The sequence below is a fragment of the Silurus aristotelis genome (genome assembly GCF_946808225.1).
Source record: "Silurus aristotelis genome assembly, chromosome: 4".
NCBI classification, from domain to species: domain Eukaryota; kingdom Metazoa; phylum Chordata; class Actinopteri; order Siluriformes; family Siluridae; genus Silurus; species Silurus aristotelis.
The window spans coordinates 36338014-36358250 of record NC_139577.1 but is presented as its reverse complement, the minus strand read 5'-3'; the positions used below and the strand labels follow the sequence as shown (position 1 = coordinate 36358250).

General features: G+C 40.2%; 1 protein-coding gene across 1 annotated transcript in view; it reads right to left on the bottom strand.

Annotated features, from left to right (window-relative positions):
- Positions 1-1478: 1478 nt before the first annotated feature.
- The window catches only part of LOC310724783 (uncharacterized protein), a 33017-nt gene continuing 14258 nt past the window's right edge, over positions 1479-20237 (bottom strand). The window contains exons 48-90 of the mRNA XM_083539054.1: positions 20082-20203; positions 19418-19479; positions 19212-19312; positions 19033-19105; positions 18787-18941; positions 18572-18693; positions 17902-17963; positions 17696-17796; positions 17517-17589; positions 17271-17425; positions 17056-17177; positions 16386-16447; positions 16180-16280; positions 16001-16073; positions 15755-15909; positions 15540-15661; positions 14870-14931; positions 14664-14764; positions 14485-14557; positions 14239-14393; positions 14024-14145; positions 13354-13415; positions 13148-13248; positions 12969-13041; positions 12723-12877; positions 12508-12629; positions 11838-11899; positions 11632-11732; positions 11453-11525; positions 9691-9845; positions 9476-9597; positions 8806-8867; positions 8600-8700; positions 8421-8493; positions 8175-8329; positions 7960-8081; positions 7290-7351; positions 3806-3901; positions 3422-3600; positions 3177-3298; positions 3013-3074; positions 2046-2325; positions 1479-1847 (exon numbers count right to left, since the gene is read on the bottom strand). Of these exons, the coding sequence (XP_083395180.1) occupies positions 1752-1847; positions 2046-2325; positions 3013-3074; positions 3177-3298; positions 3422-3600; positions 3806-3901; positions 7290-7351; positions 7960-8081; positions 8175-8329; positions 8421-8493; positions 8600-8700; positions 8806-8867; positions 9476-9597; positions 9691-9845; positions 11453-11525; positions 11632-11732; positions 11838-11899; positions 12508-12629; positions 12723-12877; positions 12969-13041; positions 13148-13248; positions 13354-13415; positions 14024-14145; positions 14239-14393; positions 14485-14557; positions 14664-14764; positions 14870-14931; positions 15540-15661; positions 15755-15909; positions 16001-16073; positions 16180-16280; positions 16386-16447; positions 17056-17177; positions 17271-17425; positions 17517-17589; positions 17696-17796; positions 17902-17963; positions 18572-18693; positions 18787-18941; positions 19033-19105; positions 19212-19312; positions 19418-19479; positions 20082-20203 (4610 nt within the window). The 3' untranslated portion in view covers positions 1479-1751. The remainder of the gene's footprint in view (positions 1848-2045; positions 2326-3012; positions 3075-3176; positions 3299-3421; positions 3601-3805; positions 3902-7289; positions 7352-7959; positions 8082-8174; positions 8330-8420; positions 8494-8599; positions 8701-8805; positions 8868-9475; positions 9598-9690; positions 9846-11452; positions 11526-11631; positions 11733-11837; positions 11900-12507; positions 12630-12722; positions 12878-12968; positions 13042-13147; positions 13249-13353; positions 13416-14023; positions 14146-14238; positions 14394-14484; positions 14558-14663; positions 14765-14869; positions 14932-15539; positions 15662-15754; positions 15910-16000; positions 16074-16179; positions 16281-16385; positions 16448-17055; positions 17178-17270; positions 17426-17516; positions 17590-17695; positions 17797-17901; positions 17964-18571; positions 18694-18786; positions 18942-19032; positions 19106-19211; positions 19313-19417; positions 19480-20081; positions 20204-20237) is intronic.

Genomic DNA, 20237 nt, shown 5'->3' with positions numbered 1-20237 from the left:
GTTACTCAACACCAGCTCCATCACGAAGAAATCCCAGTAGCATCTCTATTTCCTTTGAAGGCTGAGGAAAGCCCATCTCCCTTCCCCCATCCTGACCATGTTCTACAGAGGGACCATTGAGAGCATCTTGAGCAGCTGCATCACTGCCTGGTTTGGGAACTGCACCGTCTGGGATCACAAGACCCTACAGAGGATAGTAAGGACAGCTGAGAAGATAATCGGAGTCTCTCTTCCCTCTAGCATGGACATTTACACCACACGCTGCATCCGCAAAGCACACAGCATTGTGGACGATCTCACACACACCCGTCACACACACTTTTTACTCTCCTGCCATCAGGAAAACGGTTCCGAAGCTGCAGTCAAGACTGTGCAACAGTTTATTTCCTCAAGCCATCAGGCTTCTCAATACACAGAACTGAAACGGAACTCACACACACTCACTCAAATGTGTGTTACCGAAATGTACAACCTGGACTAAACACTTAACACACACTCATTACCCATCTCAATCCATTTCACCACCATTTATTATACTGTTTACATGCTGTCTTTGCACCTCATGACTGCTGCTGTTTTTTGCACTACATTGTTCTGGTTATATTGTTCACTCCCGGGTATAGTTTTTAGGTTTACTGGTCAGCGCTACATTTGTTTTTTTTGTCTTGTCTTGTGTTGACTGTCTGCACTGTCTGTCTGTACTGTTTTTTTGTCTGCACTGTTTGCACTAGGGTCTGTCTACACTGAAACTAATGAACTTTACACAGGCTTTAACGAAAGACAGTGACTGTTACACGGTGTAACAGTGTGAAATATGTTGTGGCTCCTTTAAGAGCAGAGCGGTATTTTGGGAATAGCCTGCCACTGCTTTTTTCCGGTATTACTGCGTGTGTGCAAGACCCAGGAATATGTCCTTATTATTTTCTGATGCTCATTTCTAAGTTTCTTTGTCTTACCTATAACGCTGTTGCCAAGAAAAATAAAAAAGCACGAGTTTTGGAAACCTGTCTGTGCTTATATGATTTCTGTTGTAACTGGAGTTAGCGAGCTCTCCCTTTATCCAGACTCAACGCGTTACAACGGCTTGTATCTAAACAACAGCCGACCAAGTAAGTGATTGTTCACTGTCTTCCTCCTTCCTTTCACAACTATTTCTCTAGGGAGTTTATCTTTTGGCATTGTCGTGCGTTTAAAAATCACCATCGGTGATCGGGAGATTGGGAGATCTCCCGATGCCGTGCAGCTCAGAACACAGGTGAAGTGCGTTTTTTCGTTTACGTTCGGAAATTTCATTGGTCTAATGTTATGGGGCTCAGTTTTTTGGCTTGAAGTTTGTGAAACCAGGAAAAACCCAGGAAAAATCCATAAATAAGCCGCGTCGTTGTTTAAGCCACGGGGTTCAAAGTGTGGGAAAAAAGTAGCGACTTATAGTCCGAAAAATACGGTAATATTTTGGCATATAAAACAGTTAGACCAAATTTTTAGATGTTATTTGATTAGCTTTATTTAAAACAGATTTAATAAATAAGTTAAATAAATTATTAAATAAAAATACATGTATAACTGCACATTAGTTTGTCCTTTTAATAATTCACTCGACTTGGCTGTGTATAGCTTAACTTTTTTGTAAATACTTTTATAAAATAAAAGTAAAAATACATTTTGAACAAATTTAAATTAAATAATTAAATAAAAAAATCTAATAGTTACAAATTATATTTTTAAGAGATCCTTTTACACTTAAACTGTCTTTAAAAAAGTCCATTTCGTGTTGTGTATTGAACATTGTAGGACCGTCTTCTGTTGTAACGCCTCCTTAAACCAGCGCAGCAACCACACAGCAAACACTGATAAAAATGGAGAGAAAGAAAAAAAATGGAGTGTTACATACATCACTAAAATAACTGTGGTCAGTGCATAAACTAATAAAAATATAAATGGAGAAAACTTTCCCTTTTACAAACATTAATGAATACAGATTACATTTCATATCAATAGCACCCTGCATTCAGGGATTAGAAAACAAAACCTTTATTGACACTTACACAGAGTAGAATCCAGCATGGTATGAGAATGATGACTATACTGCAGGGAATAATGATGCCCAGGATCCATGCAGAACTTCCACCAGTGGTGGTGCTGTTTGCTTGGACTGTGGGCCTCAGGACTACATAGATAGGGGCATCTGTTTGAGCAGCAGGAGTGGTGGAGATTGACAGACCACTAATCTTGAGTATTTCAGAAAGAAATCCACTTGGTGTAAACTGGGTGACACCTTCCACAAAGATGTATTCTGAATTAGCCACAATTTCTGTACCATTAAACCTGGAAACCAAAAACGAAAAACCTGTGTGTAAATAAACTTTCATGTTCTGTTTCTGGTGACAGAATTCTCTGACAGAAAAAAAGTTAAAATGAACACAGATGAACTTTCCCTCACTGAAACATAACACTAATGATATATATATATATATATATATATATATATATATATATATATATATATATATATATATATATATATGAGACAGACCTCAACATTAAAAACAAAACTACAAAAACTACAAAAATGTAATTGCCTGTAAAAGCTTTTTTAAATGTTGGTACAATGTAATTTGTTAAAAGTGCCATAGATATAAAACTGAGCCTGCACTTAAGGATTTCACAATAAAGCTACAGAATGGGGTTTCATGGTGATTTCTTTAGTTTTATTTAGTTTCCAAGTTAATTTGTGTTGAATCTCCATTTATTACCAGAGTGGGATATAGTTAAAAAAAAGTGGTATAGTTAAAAAGTCAGAAAGAGATACTACTCATTAATTCCCATTTCCATTAAATTCTTGTCTTTAACATTCTGCATGAACACTGGTGATTCTACCTTACAAAATAAGACTATAAAGAGACAGACATCTCCACTCCAATGTATTTTAGGTGTCATGGTAACAGTGTTTGAAAGTTATATTTTGATTTATTTTGTAGCACCTGATTTAAGATGCAAAAGTGAGTCACTTACGTGTAGTTTGCTTGTGGGAAGACAAATGGAGTAGCACTTTTGCCATTCAGGATAGTGTTCAGCTAAAAAAGTTGGCAAAATGTTGTGTTTGATCATGGACAAAGTAATATTGTATTTCAATATGTAAAGTAATTCTGGTACAGTGAACATTAGCTTTCACATACCATTGTGTTGATGGTGTCTTGGATTAAAATAAACGTTTTATTTCTGAGCTGAATATTTATGGAGATGTTCACATTGCTGATTTGGAATCCAAATTTTATAATGTATGAGTTTTCACTAATTTCTAAAGGGGTGAAATAAGAAATAAAATGTAATTCAAGGTAAATAGCACCCTACATTTAGACCAAAACACATTCACTAATTTTAAAATAGAATTTAGGGAGAGTTTAATAGAAACCAGACTCACGTTCATAAGTGATGTTCTGGATGCTCACAGGGTCATTCAGTTTTTGTGTTGTAAGATCTCGTGCTTTTCTGATCTTTGAGTCCAGCAGAGAATTAGCAGCTTTGACAACATCAGCTTCACTAGGTACTTTGGTCAAATTCTTAAAAATAAGTTGAATGTATATCAGGACATTTCCTAATCTGGAATGGGAGAAAAATAAATGAATGTAATGAATGTTATAAATACTTTTTAAAGATGGTTTTAAAGAAGATTAATTTCTCATTCAATAAATAGGTAATATTATACATTAAATATATAAAAGCTGTCATCTGAATAATTAGACAGTTATCTCACAATGACAACACACTGATTATAAATCTGTAAAATTATTATTAGGACTCATACATAGGTGTAACCTCATCCAGGAAAGCTGCTGGTGTTTTGGTGTCTCCATCTTGGAAGTAGTACTCCATGCTTCCATTAACCTGGATTCCTAAGCTCCTGTTACCAGTAGAAGAAAGCACATACATCACAATACAATACCATGTAACAATAAGGATTAAAGAATTTATTTTTAGAGGTGATATGAATCCTGCTGTTAACTTACATGAAGGAAAAGCTCTGGGGTTTGAAAGGTTCTGCACCAGGTTTATTTAGTAGAATGTTTAGCTGGACAAGGAATGAGAATTAATTTAATTTGAGATACAAAAACTATACCAATACAGTACATTCCAAGGGGATTTTTTTTCCATAAATTTTTTTTTTTTGAGATTTGAACTGAAAATGAGACATTAATTAAAATGTATTTGGTTAATATATAGGTGTATTAAAAATATATTAGAAATATTATTAGGTATAATATTTATGTAAGCTTAAAAGGTAAAACAACATGCAAATAAAGATATTTAGTACCACAAAATATTCAGAACAGAGAAATGTGTTTTTAACACTGAATTTTCCAAACAACGAATGTTCCCTTTCAGGAACGCTGCTGTATTGTCCAAGCTCTAAATAATGTATGTAATCAATCAAATTTGGAAGCAGGCTGTCACTGGTGGCGTAACGTCACGAACAGGAGGTATAAAACGCACATGGAGTAAAGCCGGCACCAGCTTCTGCTTGTTCAGGAAGTGCTCTCTGTGTGTTTGTCCCCTTCAGGTAAGTGATAAATGTCTAAAAAGCAAGCAATTGTTCCCACAGTTCGCACAGCCCATGCATCGCTTGCTTGGGAGTGGAGCACGCTAGATTGGTTCCCGAGTCACAGCCTCCATGTCGGGTTTTGCCATTTTTCCCTGACCTGCACACCAAGGTGTCCAGGTCCTGGAAGCAGCCCCTCTCTGCCTGCCTCTTTAGCCCCCAAGACCTCTGTGTACTCCAACATCATAGGGCTTAGGGAGCACGGCTATGGAGTCATGCCAAGGGTTGAAGAAATGCTAGCAGGCTATCTCTCCCCAGGTGGGGCATCCAAGTCAAGTTTATTTCTATAGCGCTTTTCACAAACAGACATTGTCTCAAAGCAGCTTTACAAAAATCAAACCTGTCTCTACGAGCCACAAAAGAGACCGCTAAGGCCATTGGCCAGTCTATGGCTGCCATCCCAGCCACAGAGAAACATCTGTGGTTCACCCTGTCCACGATTCTGACAGGGACAAAGCAATGCTGCTGGACGCCCCACTCTCACCTTAGGCAGCGGCGTTCCAACGGTACCTCCCACACCGATTTCATGGGGGCGCAGCCCCAACCACAACCCTGCACTTTCCACCGTGCTCTCCCTCGTAAGGGATCCCGTTCAGGTCAGGTCTGCCCCAGTTCAATTGGCTCTGTCCCACTCAGGTGGGAAGCGAGCAGGCTCTGGTCATGGAATAAAAATTAGACACTCTCCTGAGAAAGGAGGCCATTGAGGTGGTCCCTCCATTAGACAGAGAGTCCGGGTTATACAGCCGAACTGGTTTGTCATGGTAGATCTAAAGGATGCATACTTTCAGCTGGCTCTGGATTACTACTGTCACAGCTCTGAGGTTCTAATCTCTCCACCGAGGTAGTAGAGACCATTCTCCAATCTAGCGCTCCCTCCACGGGGAGGTCGAATGCCACGAGATGGTGTCTGTTCACTGTGTGGTGCGTTCAGCACCAATTTGACCCTGTTCACTGCCCGGTTGGTTTAGTGCTGGAATTCCGTTGGCTCCGTCCACCATTAAAGTCTACACATCCGCCGTTTCGGCGTATTACGCACCCATGTTGGGGCATTCACTGGGCAGAGACCCGCTCCTGACATGTTTTCTCTGCGGCACCTGGAGGCCTCCAGTGCGACCTAGAGTGCCTGGGTGGCTCTGTCTGAGCCACCCCTTTCAGCCGTTGGACAAAATATCATGAAATCACTTGTCGATTAAGACTGCATTCTTGCTGGCTGTCTGCTCTCTAAAGAGAGTAGGTGATAAACAGGCACTCTCTGTAGCCCCCTCCTTTCTGGAGTTCACTTCAGGCATGACCAGTGCCTTCCAGCACCCTAAAGCGGGTCATCCCATGACCTGTCAGTATCCAGGCAATTAATCCTCTACTCCAGACCCCAGACAAGAAGAAATTTAACCAGCTGTGCCTGGTCCAAGCACTGGACTGTTATGTCCACAGGACATGGAGTAAGTTGGAACAATTGCTCATCTGCTACGGCCGCAGCGTCTCATTCTCTAAGGAAACTAGGGTTAAATACGTAACCTAGAGACGTTACTATTAATGAAGCAGAAATAATGTCTGCCATTGGTAAGATATTTTACAAACACAATTTTTCATTCCTGACTCTTTTCACATTATACATTGCAGTCCTGTGGTTGACTACATTTATTTTTATTCAGATTTATGCAAATTACATGGTTTTATAATATTAACAGATCTCCAATGTGACGTTGCACTAACTCAAATAAAAATATCTACTCTTGAGATGTTTGACTCTTGCAATCGTTTCTTTAATAAAACCCAGCAATGGGATCCAATGCCATCTCTGGAGCGTAGTTACAGCATTGTTATGGTCATGGTCATGGTCACTCACAGCGTTATTGACGATGCTCTGCACTGTGTTGTAGGTGTTGTTCCTGAGGTCAGGGTTCTCTGGTATGCTGATGTTACCGATGTCCAATGTGAAGGTGACCACATAGGATGTGTCTGAAAGTTCTGTGGAACAGTGGAAAATGCCCAGAAGAATGTGTCAGCTTTCATATTGATGGAACAATGATACGAAGTGTTATAGCAGCAATGGGAACATACTCTCATAGGTGAAGTTCAGCACTGTTACAGCATCAGTGAGGTTTTGGAGACGTGCACTCAGAAGAGTCTGGATTGTGTTGCGGACCAAACTCTCAGTGGGAACAGGAGAGGAACTGCTGAAGACCATCCTGGTCTGAACCACAGCTGAACCAGATCTGAAAAGATAAAAGGTTGTGGTGAATTTCTTTGTCAATCGAGGTGAATATGGATTTCTCCGATACACAAACATATTGGAAATGAACCTACACTACTGACAGAGTTGCTGTCGATGACAAAGCGACAGTTCCTGTAGTTGATGGAGAAGCCGTTGTAGTCAAGACTGCAAGAGAAACAATCTTGTAACATGTCCAGTAAAATTATACCTGCTGGGATTCCCAAGTAAAATTACCATAACAGGTGTGATACTAGATATTATTGTAGCATACCATTCTGTGTCATGAGCCCACTGAGGAAAGCTGCTGGTGTTACCGTGTCTCCGACTTGGAAGCTGTAATTCATGCTACCTTTTAACTGGTTTCCTAAACTCCTGTTACCAGTAAGAGAAAGCACAAACATCACAATACAATTCAATTTACAATAAGAATCACAGAATTTATTTTCAGAGAAGAAATTAGTACAGCTGTGAACTTACATGAAGAAAGAGCTCTGTGGTTCAAATGCTTCTGAATCAGGTTCATTTAGAAGAGTGTTTAGCTGGAGATGGAAAGAGAATTAATCAGATTTAATGTGAGATCAAAGAGCTTTCCATTGTAGAGTTTGTAAGTGTTTTGTGTTCCAAGTAAAACTATCCCGTAATTTGTTTAACTGAAGTAGTCGGACATGATTCTATACTTCTTAAGAAAATATTTAAAAAGAAATTTACTTGGAAATGCTCAATCCATGCTGCACTTTGAGAATACACCACATTTAAAAACATAGATTGTACCACAATCAATTCTGAACACAGGAAGGGAAGAGCCATCACATGCACTTTGCCAAATGACCACAAGAGGTCACCTTCACCTAGATTCTGATCTGCATTGCACACTTGTTGGTAATTCGGTGTCCTTATCGTCCCTGTTTATGTAGCATGTTTAATTTCTGCCAAGAGAAGTATCTCTCTTGTTAAGTACTGACCGTGGTCTCTGCTCTCCGTACCTCACGGTGAGTCTGCACTTCCTCAGATATCTCTGTGAATTACTCTGACCTTTGGTCAATTTCATTCTTGCAATCGTTTCTTTAATAAAACCCAGCAATGGGATCCAATGCCATCTCTGGAGTGTAGTTACAGCATTGTTATGGTCATGGTCATGGTCACTCACAGCGTTATTGACGATGCTCTGCACTGTGTTGTAGGTGTTGTTCCTGAGGTCAGGGTTCTCTGGTATGCTGATGTTACCGATGTCCAATGTGAAGGTGACCACATAGGATGTGTCTGAAAGTTCTGTGGAACAGTGGAAAATGCCCAGAAGAATGTGTCAGCTTTCATATTGATGGAACAATGATACGAAGTGTTATAGCAGCAATGGGAACATACTCTCATAGGTGAAGTTCAGCACTGTTACAGCATCAGTGAGGTTTTGGAGACGTGCACTCAGAAGAGTCTGGATTGTGTTGCGGACCAAACTCTCAGTGGGAACAGGAGAGGAACTGCTGAAGACCATCCTGGTCTGAACCACAGCTGAACCAGATCTGAAAAGATAAAAGGTTGTGGTGAATTTCTTTGTCAATCGAGGTGAATATGGATTTCTCCGATACACAAACATATTGGAAATGAACCTACACTACTGACAGAGTTGCTGTCGATGACAAAGCGACAGTTCCTGTAGTTGATGGAGAAGCCGTTGTAGTCAAGACTGCAAGAGAAACAATCTTGTAACATGTCCAGTAAAATTATACCTGCTGGGATTCCCAAGTAAAATTACCATAACAGGTGTGATACTAGATATTATTGTAGCATACCATTCTGTTTCATGAGCCCACTGAGGAAAGCTGCTGGTGTTACCGTGTCTCCGACTTGGAAGCTGTAATTCATGCTACCTTTTAACTGGTTTCCTAAACTCCTGTTACCAGTAAGAGAAAGCACAAACATCACAATACAATTCAATTTACAATAAGAATCACAGAATTTATTTTCAGAGAAGAAATTAGTACAGCTGTGAACTTACATGAAGAAAGAGCTCTGTGGTTCAAATGCTTCTGAATCAGGTTCATTTAGAAGAGTGTTTAGCTGGAGATGGAAAGAGAATTAATCAGATTTAATGTGAGATCAAAGAGCTTTCCATTGTAGAGTTTGTAAGTGTTTTGTGTTCCAAGTAAAACTATCCCGTAATTTGCTTAACTGAAGTAGTCGGACATGATTCTATACTTCTTAAGAAAATATTTAAAAAGAAATTTAGTTGGAAATGCTCAATCCATGCTGCACTTTGAGAATACACCACATTTAAAAACATAGATTGTACCACAATCAATTCTGAACACAGGAAGGGAAGAGCCATCACATGCACTTTGCCAAATGACCACAAGAGGTCACCTTCACCTAGATTCTGATCTGCATTGCACACTTGTTGGTAATTCGGTGTCCTTATCGTCCCTGTTTATGTAGCATGTTTAATTTCTGCCAAGAGAAGTATCTCTCTTGTTAAGTACTGACCGTGGTCTCTGCTCTCCGTACCTCACGGTGAGTCTGCACTTCCTCAGATATCTCTGTGAATTACTCTGACCTTTGGTCAATTTCATTCTTGCAATCGTTTCTTTAATAAAACCCAGCAATGGGATCCAATGCCATCTCTGGAGTGTAGTTACAGCATTGTTATGGTCATGGTCATGGTCACTCACAGCGTTATTGACGATGCTCTGCACTGTGTTGTAGGTGTTGTTCCTGAGGTCAGGGTTCTCTGGTATGCTGATGTTACCGATGTCCAATGTGAAGGTGACCACATAGGATGTGTCTGAAAGTTCTGTGGAACAGTGGAAAATGCCCAGAAGAATGTGTCAGCTTTCATATTGATGGAACAATGATACGAAGTGTTATAGCAGCAATGGGAACATACTCTCATAGGTGAAGTTCAGCACTGTTACAGCATCAGTGAGGTTTTGGAGACGTGCACTCAGAAGAGTCTGGATTGTGTTGCGGACCAAACTCTCAGTGGGAACAGGAGAGGAACTGCTGAAGACCATCCTGGTCTGAACCACAGCTGAACCAGATCTGAAAAGATAAAAGGTTGTGGTGAATTTCTTTGTCAATCGAGGTGAATATGGATTTCTCCGATACACAAACATATTGGAAATGAACCTACACTACTGACAGAGTTGCTGTCGATGACAAAGCGACAGTTCCTGTAGTTGATGGAGAAGCCGTTGTAGTCAAGACTGCAAGAGAAACAATCTTGTAACATGTCCAGTAAAATTATACCTGCTGGGATTCCCAAGTAAAATTACCATAACAGGTGTGATACTAGATATTATTGTAGCATACCATTCTGTTTCATGAGCCCACTGAGGAAAGCTGCTGGTGTTACCGTGTCTCCGACTTGGAAGCTGTAATTCATGCTACCTTTTAACTGGTTTCCTAAACTCCTGTTACCAGTAAGAGAAAGCACAAACATCACAATACAATTCAATTTACAATAAGAATCACAGAATTTATTTTCAGAGAAGAAATTAGTACAGCTGTGAACTTACATGAAGAAAGAGCTCTGTGGTTCAAATGCTTCTGAATCAGGTTCATTTAGAAGAGTGTTTAGCTGGAGATGGAAAGAGAATTAATCAGATTTAATGTGAGATCAAAGAGCTTTCCATTGTAGAGTTTGTAAGTGTTTTGTGTTCCAAGTAAAACTATCCCGTAATTTGTTTAACTGAAGTAGTCGGACATGATTCTATACTTCTTAAGAAAATATTTAAAAAGAAATTTAGTTGGAAATGCTCAATCCATGCTGCACTTTGAGAATACACCACATTTAAAAACATAGATTGTACCACAATCAATTCTGAACACAGGAAGGGAAGAGCCATCACATGCACTTTGCCAAATGACCACAAGAGGTCACCTTCACCTAGATTCTGATCTGCATTGCACACTTGTTGGTAATTCGGTGTCCTTATCGTCCCTGTTTATGTAGCATGTTTAATTTCTGCCAAGAGAAGTATCTCTCTTGTTAAGTACTGACCCTGGTCTCTGCTCTCCGTACCTCACGGTGAGTCTGCACTTCCTCAGATATCTCTGTGAATTACTCTGACCTTTGGTCAATTTCATTCTTGCAATCGTTTCTTTAATAAAACCCAGCAATGGGATCCAATGCCATCTCTGGAGTGTAGTTACAGCATTGTTATGGTCATGGTCATGGTCACTCACAGCGTTATTGACGATGCTCTGCACTGTGTTGTAGGTGTTGTTCCTGAGGTCAGGGTTCTCTGGTATGCTGATGTTACCGATGTCCAATGTGAAGGTGACCACATAGGATGTGTCTGAAAGTTCTGTGGAACAGTGGAAAATGCCCAGAAGAATGTGTCAGCTTTCATATTGATGGAACAATGATACGAAGTGTTATAGCAGCAATGGGAACATACTCTCATAGGTGAAGTTCAGCACTGTTACAGCATCAGTGAGGTTTTGGAGACGTGCACTCAGAAGAGTCTGGATTGTGTTGCGGACCAAACTCTCAGTGGGAACAGGAGAGGAACTGCTGAAGACCATCCTAGTCTGAACCACAGCTGAACCAGATCTGAAAAGATAAAAGGTTGTGGTGAATTTCTTTGTCAATCGAGGTGAATATGGATTTCTCCGATACACAAACATATTGGAAATGAACCTACACTACTGACAGAGTTGCTGTCGATGACAAAGCGACAGTTCCTGTAGTTGATGGAGAAGCCGTTGTAGTCAAGACTGCAAGAGAAACAATCTTGTAACATGTCCAGTAAAATTATACCTGCTGGGATTCCCAAGTAAAATTACCATAACAGGTGTGATACTAGATATTATTGTAGCATACCATTCTGTGTCATGAGCCCACTGAGGAAAGCTGCTGGTGTTACCGTGTCTCCGACTTGGAAGCTGTAATTCATGCTACCTTTTAACTGGTTTCCTAAACTCCTGTTACCAGTAAGAGAAAGCACAAACATCACAATACAATTCAATTTACAATAAGAATCACAGAATTTATTTTCAGAGAAGAAATTAGTACAGCTGTGAACTTACATGAAGAAAGAGCTCTGTGGTTCAAATGCTTCTGAATCAGGTTCATTTAGAAGAGTGTTTAGCTGGAGATGGAAAGAGAATTAATCAGATTTAATGTGAGATCAAAGAGCTTTCCATTGTAGAGTTTGTAAGTGTTTTGTGTTCCAAGTAAAACTATCCCGTAATTTGTTTAACTGAAGTAGTCGGACATGATTCTATACTTCTTAAGAAAATATTTAAAAAGAAATTTACTTGGAAATGCTCAATCCATGCTGCACTTTGAGAATACACCACATTTAAAAACATAGATTGTACCACAATCAATTCTGAACACAGGAAGGGAAGAGCCATCACATGCACTTTGCCAAATGACCACAAGAGGTCACCTTCACCTAGATTCTGATCTGCATTGCACACTTGTTGGTAATTCGGTGTCCTTATCGTCCCTGTTTATGTAGCATGTTTAATTTCTGCCAAGAGAAGTATCTCTCTTGTTAAGTACTGACCGTGGTCTCTGCTCTCCGTACCTCACGGTGAGTCTGCACTTCCTCAGATATCTCTGTGAATTACTCTGACCTTTGGTCAATTTCATTCTTGCAATCGTTTCTTTAATAAAACCCAGCAATGGGATCCAATGCCATCTCTGGAGTGTAGTTACAGCATTGTTATGGTCATGGTCATGGTCACTCACAGCGTTATTGACGATGCTCTGCACTGTGTTGTAGGTGTTGTTCCTGAGGTCAGGGTTCTCTGGTATGCTGATGTTACCGATGTCCAATGTGAAGGTGACCACATAGGATGTGTCTGAAAGTTCTGTGGAACAGTGGAAAATGCCCAGAAGAATGTGTCAGCTTTCATATTGATGGAACAATGATACGAAGTGTTATAGCAGCAATGGGAACATACTCTCATAGGTGAAGTTCAGCACTGTTACAGCATCAGTGAGGTTTTGGAGACGTGCACTCAGAAGAGTCTGGATTGTGTTGCGGACCAAACTCTCAGTGGGAACAGGAGAGGAACTGCTGAAGACCATCCTGGTCTGAACCACAGCTGAACCAGATCTGAAAAGATAAAAGGTTGTGGTGAATTTCTTTGTCAATCGAGGTGAATATGGATTTCTCCGATACACAAACATATTGGAAATGAACCTACACTACTGACAGAGTTGCTGTCGATGACAAAGCGACAGTTCCTGTAGTTGATGGAGAAGCCGTTGTAGTCAAGACTGCAAGAGAAACAATCTTGTAACATGTCCAGTAAAATTATACCTGCTGGGATTCCCAAGTAAAATTACCATAACAGGTGTGATACTAGATATTATTGTAGCATACCATTCTGTTTCATGAGCCCACTGAGGAAAGCTGCTGGTGTTACCGTGTCTCCGACTTGGAAGCTGTAATTCATGCTACCTTTTAACTGGTTTCCTAAACTCCTGTTACCAGTAAGAGAAAGCACAAACATCACAATACAATTCAATTTACAATAAGAATCACAGAATTTATTTTCAGAGAAGAAATTAGTACAGCTGTGAACTTACATGAAGAAAGAGCTCTGTGGTTCAAATGCTTCTGAATCAGGTTCATTTAGAAGAGTGTTTAGCTGGAGATGGAAAGAGAATTAATCAGATTTAATGTGAGATCAAAGAGCTTTCCATTGTAGAGTTTGTAAGTGTTTTGTGTTCCAAGTAAAACTATCCCGTAATTTGCTTAACTGAAGTAGTCGGACATGATTCTATACTTCTTAAGAAAATATTTAAAAAGAAATTTAGTTGGAAATGCTCAATCCATGCTGCACTTTGAGAATACACCACATTTAAAAACATAGATTGTACCACAATCAATTCTGAACACAGGAAGGGAAGAGCCATCACATGCACTTTGCCAAATGACCACAAGAGGTCACCTTCACCTAGATTCTGATCTGCATTGCACACTTGTTGGTAATTCGGTGTCCTTATCGTCCCTGTTTATGTAGCATGTTTAATTTCTGCCAAGAGAAGTATCTCTCTTGTTAAGTACTGACCGTGGTCTCTGCTCTCCGTACCTCACGGTGAGTCTGCACTTCCTCAGATATCTCTGTGAATTACTCTGACCTTTGGTCAATTTCATTCTTGCAATCGTTTCTTTAATAAAACCCAGCAATGGGATCCAATGCCATCTCTGGAGTGTAGTTACAGCATTGTTATGGTCATGGTCATGGTCACTCACAGCGTTATTGACGATGCTCTGCACTGTGTTGTAGGTGTTGTTCCTGAGGTCAGGGTTCTCTGGTATGCTGATGTTACCGATGTCCAATGTGAAGGTGACCACATAGGATGTGTCTGAAAGTTCTGTGGAACAGTGGAAAATGCCCAGAAGAATGTGTCAGCTTTCATATTGATGGAACAATGATACGAAGTGTTATAGCAGCAATGGGAACATACTCTCATAGGTGAAGTTCAGCACTGTTACAGCATCAGTGAGGTTTTGGAGACGTGCACTCAGAAGAGTCTGGATTGTGTTGCGGACCAAACTCTCAGTGGGAACAGGAGAGGAACTGCTGAAGACCATCCTGGTCTGAACCACAGCTGAACCAGATCTGAAAAGATAAAAGGTTGTGGTGAATGTCTTTGTCAATCGAGGTGAATATGGATTTCTCCGATACACAAACATATTGGAAATGAACCTACACTACTGACAGAGTTGCTGTCGATGACAAAGCGACAGTTCCTGTAGTTGATGGAGAAGCCGTTGTAGTCAAGACTGCAAGAGAAACAATCTTGTAACATGTCCAGTAAAATTATACCTGCTGGGATTCCCAAGTAAAATTACCATAACAGGTGTGATACTAGATATTATTGTAGCATACCATTCTGTTTCATGAGCCCACTGAGGAAAGCTGCTGGTGTTACCGTGTCTCCGACTTGGAAGCTGTAATTCATGCTACCTTTTAACTGGTTTCCTAAACTCCTGTTACCAGTAAGAGAAAGCACAAACATCACAATACAATTCAATTTACAATAAGAATCACAGAATTTATTTTCAGAGAAGAAATTAGTACAGCTGTGAACTTACATGAAGAAAGAGCTCTGTGGTTCAAATGCTTCTGAATCAGGTTCATTTAGAAGAGTGTTTAGCTGGAGATGGAAAGAGAATTAATCAGATTTAATGTGAGATCAAAGAGCTTTCCATTGTAGAGTTTGTAAGTGTTTTGTGTTCCAAGTAAAACTATCCCGTAATTTGTTTAACTGAAGTAGTCGGACATGATTCTATACTTCTTAAGAAAATATTTAAAAAGAAATTTACTTGGAAATGCTCAATCCATGCTGCACTTTGAGAATACACCACATTTAAAAACATAGATTGTACCACAATCAATTCTGAACACAGGAAGGGAAGAGCCATCACATGCACTTTGCCAAATGACCACAAGAGGTCACCTTCACCTAGATTCTGATCTGCATTGCACACTTGTTGGTAATTCGGTGTCCTTATCGTCCCTGTTTATGTAGCATGTTTAATTTCTGCCAAGAGAAGTATCTCTCTTGTTAAGTACTGACCCTGGTCTCTGCTCTCCGTACCTCACGGTGAGTCTGCACTTCCTCAGATATCTCTGTGAATTACTCTGACCTTTGGTCAATTTCATTCTTGCAATCGTTTCTTTAATAAAACCCAGCAATGGGATCCAATGCCATCTCTGGAGTGTAGTTACAGCATTGTTATGGTCATGGTCATGGTCACTCACAGCGTTATTGACGATGCTCTGCACTGTGTTGTAGGTGTTGTTCCTGAGGTCAGGGTTCTCTGGTATGCTGATGTTACCGATGTCCAATGTGAAGGTGACCACATAGGATGTGTCTGAAAGTTCTGTGGAACAGTGGAAAATGCCCAGAAGAATGTGTCAGCTTTCATATTGATGGAACAATGATACGAAGTGTTATAGCAGCAATGGGAACATACTCTCATAGGTGAAGTTCAGCACTGTTACAGCATCAGTGAGGTTTTGGAGACGTGCACTCAGAAGAGTCTGGATTGTGTTGCGGACCAAACTCTCAGTGGGAACAGGAGAGGAACTGCTGAAGACCATCCTGGTCTGAACCACAGCTGAACCAGATCTGAAAAGATAAAAGGTTGTGGTGAATTTCTTTGTCAATCGAGGTGAATATGGATTTCTCCGATACACAAACATATTGGAAATGAACCTACACTACTGACAGAGTTGCTGTCGATGACAAAGCGACAGTTCCTGTAGTTGATGGAGAAGCCGTTGTAGTCAAGACTGCAAGAGAAACAATCTTGTAACATGTCCAGTAAAATTATACCTGCTGGGATTCCCAAGTAAAATTACCATAACAGGTGTGATACTAGATATTATTGTAGCATACCATTCTGTTTCATGAGCCCACTGAGGAAAGCTGCTGGTGTTACCGTGTCTCCGACTTGGAAGCTGTAATTCATGCTACCTTTTAACTGGTTTCCTAAACTCCTGTTACCAGTAAGAGAAAGCACAAACATCACAATACAATTCAATTTACAATAAGAATCACAGAATTTATTTTCAGAGAAGAAATTAGTACAGCTGTGAACTTACATGAAGAAAGAGCTCTGTGGTTCAAATGCTTCTGAATCAGGTTCATTTAGAAGAGTGTTTAGCTGGAGATGGAAAGAGAATTAATCAGATTTAATGTGAGATCAAAGAGCTTTCCATTGTAGAGTTTGTAAGTGTTTTGTGTTCCAAGTAAAACTATCCCGTAATTTGTTTAACTGAAGTAGTCGGACATGATTCTATACTTCTTAAGAAAATATTTAAAAAGAAATTTAGTTGGAAATGCTCAATCCATGCTGCACTTTGAGAATACACCACATTTAAAAACATAGATTGTACCACAATCAATTCTGAACACAGGAAGGGAAGAGCCATCACATGCACTTTGCCAAATGACCACAAGAGGTCACCTTCACCTAGATTCTGATCTGCATTGCACACTTGTTGGTAATTCGGTGTCCTTATCGTCCCTGTTTATGTAGCATGTTTAATTTCTGCCAAGAGAAGTATCTCTCTTGTTAAGTACTGACCCTGGTCTCTGCTCTCCGTACCTCACGGTGAGTCTGCACTTCCTCAGATATCTCTGTGAATTACTCTGACCTTTGGTCAATTTCATTCTTGCAATCGTTTCTTTAATAAAACCCAGCAATGGGATCCAATGCCATCTCTGGAGTGTAGTTACAGCATTGTTATGGTCATGGTCATGGTCACTCACAGCGTTATTGACGATGCTCTGCACTGTGTTGTAGGTGTTGTTCCTGAGGTCAGGGTTCTCTGGTATGCTGATGTTACCGATGTCCAATGTGAAGGTGACCACATAGGATGTGTCTGAAAGTTCTGTGGAACAGTGGAAAATGCCCAGAAGAATGTGTCAGCTTTCATATTGATGGAACAATGATACGAAGTGTTATAGCAGCAATGGGAACATACTCTCATAGGTGAAGTTCAGCACTGTTACAGCATCAGTGAGGTTTTGGAGACGTGCACTCAGAAGAGTCTGGATTGTGTTGCGGACCAAACTCTCAGTGGGAACAGGAGAGGAACTGCTGAAGACCATCCTAGTCTGAACCACAGCTGAACCAGATCTGAAAAGATAAAAGGTTGTGGTGAATTTCTTTGTCAATCGAGGTGAATATGGATTTCTCCGATACACAAACATATTGGAAATGAACCTACACTACTGACAGAGTTGCTGTCGATGACAAAGCGACAGTTCCTGTAGTTGATGGAGAAGCCGTTGTAGTCAAGACTGCAAGAGAAACAATCTTGTAACATGTCCAGTAAAATTATACCTGCTGGGATTCCCAAGTAAAATTACCATAACAGGTGTGATACTAGATATTATTGTAGCATACCATTCTGTGTCATGAGCCCACTGAGGAAAGCTGCTGGTGTTACCGTGTCTCCGACTTGGAAGCTGTAATTCATGCTACCTTTTAACTGGTTTCCTAAACTCCTGTTACCAGTAAGAGAAAGCACAAACATCACAATACAATTCAATTTACAATAAGAATCACAGAATTTATTTTCAGAGAAGAAATTAGTACAGCTGTGAACTTACATGAAGAAAGAGCTCTGTGGTTCAAATGCTTCTGAATCAGGTTCATTTAGAAGAGTGTTTAGCTGGAGATGGAAAGAGAATTAATCAGATTTAATGTGAGATCAAAGAGCTTTCCATTGTAGAGTTTGTAAGTGTTTTGTGTTCCAAGTAAAACTATCCCGTAATTTGTTTAACTGAAGTAGTCGGACATGATTCTATACTTCTTAAGAAAATATTTAAAAAGAAATTTACTTGGAAATGCTCAATCCATGCTGCACTTTGAGAATACACCACATTTAAAAACATAGATTGTACCACAATCAATTCTGAACACAGGAAGGGAAGAGCCATCACATGCACTTTGCCAAATGACCACAAGAGGTCACCTTCACCTAGATTCTGATCTGCATTGCACACTTGTTGGTAATTCGGTGTCCTTATCGTCCCTGTTTATGTAGCATGTTTAATTTCTGCCAAGAGAAGTATCTCTCTTGTTAAGTACTGACCGTGGTCTCTGCTCTCCGTACCTCACGGTGAGTCTGCACTTCCTCAGATATCTCTGTGAATTACTCTGACCTTTGGTCAATTTCATTCTTGCAATCGTTTCTTTAATAAAACCCAGCAATGGGATCCAATGCCATCTCTGGAGTGTAGTTACAGCATTGTTATGGTCATGGTCATGGTCACTCACAGCGTTATTGACGATGCTCTGCACTGTGTTGTAGGTGTTGTTCCTGAGGTCAGGGTTCTCTGGTATGCTGATGTTACCGATGTCCAATGTGAAGGTGACCACATAGGATGTGTCTGAAAGTTCTGTGGAACAGTGGAAAATGCCCAGAAGAATGTGTCAGCTTTCATATTGATGGAACAATGATACGAAGTGTTATAGCAGCAATGGGAACATACTCTCATAGGTGAAGTTCAGCACTGTTACAGCATCAGTGAGGTTTTGGAGACGTGCACTCAGAAGAGTCTGGATTGTGTTGCGGACCAAACTCTCAGTGGGAACAGGAGAGGAACTGCTGAAGACCATCCTGGTCTGAACCACAGCTGAACCAGATCTGAAAAGATAAAAGGTTGTGGTGAATTTCTTTGTCAATCGAGGTGAATATGGATTTCTCCGATACACAAACATATTGGAAATGAACCTACACTACTGACAGAGTTGCTGTCGATGACAAAGCGACAGTTCCTGTAGTTGATGGAGAAGCCGTTGTAGTCAAGACTGCAAGAGAAACAATCTTGTAACATGTCCAGTAAAATTATACCTGCTGGGATTCCCAAGTAAAATTACCATAACAGGTGTGATACTAGATATTATTGTAGCATACCATTCTGTTTCATGAGCCCACTGAGGAAAGCTGCTGGTGTTACCGTGTCTCCGACTTGGAAGCTGTAATTCATGCTACCTTTTAACTGGTTTCCTAAACTCCTGTTACCAGTAAGAGAAAGCACAAACATCACAATACAATTCAATTTACAATAAGAATCACAGAATTTATTTTCAGAGAAGAAATTAGTACAGCTGTGAACTTACATGAAGAAAGAGCTCTGTGGTTCAAATGCTTCTGAATCAGGTTCATTTAGAAGAGTGTTTAGCTGGAGATGGAAAGAGAATTAATCAGATTTAATGTGAGATCAAAGAGCTTTCCATTGTAGAGTTTGTAAGTGTTTTGTGTTCCAAGTAAAACTATCCCGTAATTTGTTTAACTGAAGTAGTCGGACATGATTCTATACTTCTTAAGAAAATATTTAAAAAGAAATTTACTTGGAAATGCTCAATCCATGCTGCACTTTGAGAATACACCACATTTAAAAACATAGATTGTACCACAATCAATTCTGAACACAGGAAGGGAAGAGCCATCACATGCACTTTGCCAAATGACCACAAGAGGTCACCTTCACCTAGATTCTGATCTGCATTGCACACTTGTTGGTAATTCGGTGTCCTTATCGTCCCTGTTTATGTAGCATGTTTAATTTCTGCCAAGAGAAGTATCTCTCTTGTTAAGTACTGACCCTGGTCTCTGCTCTCCGTACCTCACGGTGAGTCTGCACTTCCTCAGATATCTCTGTGAATTACTCTGACCTTTGGTCAATTTCATTCTTGCAATCGTTTCTTTAATAAAACCCAGCAATGGGATCCAATGCCATCTCTGGAGTGTAGTTACAGCATTGTTATGGTCATGGTCACTCACAGCGTTATTGACGATGCTCTGCACTGTGTTGTAGGTGTTGTTCCTGAGGTCAGGGTTCTCTGGTATGCCGATGTTACCGATGTCCAATGTGAAGGTGACCACATAGGATGTGTCTGAAAGTTCTGTGGAACAGTGGAAAATGCCCAGAAGAATGTG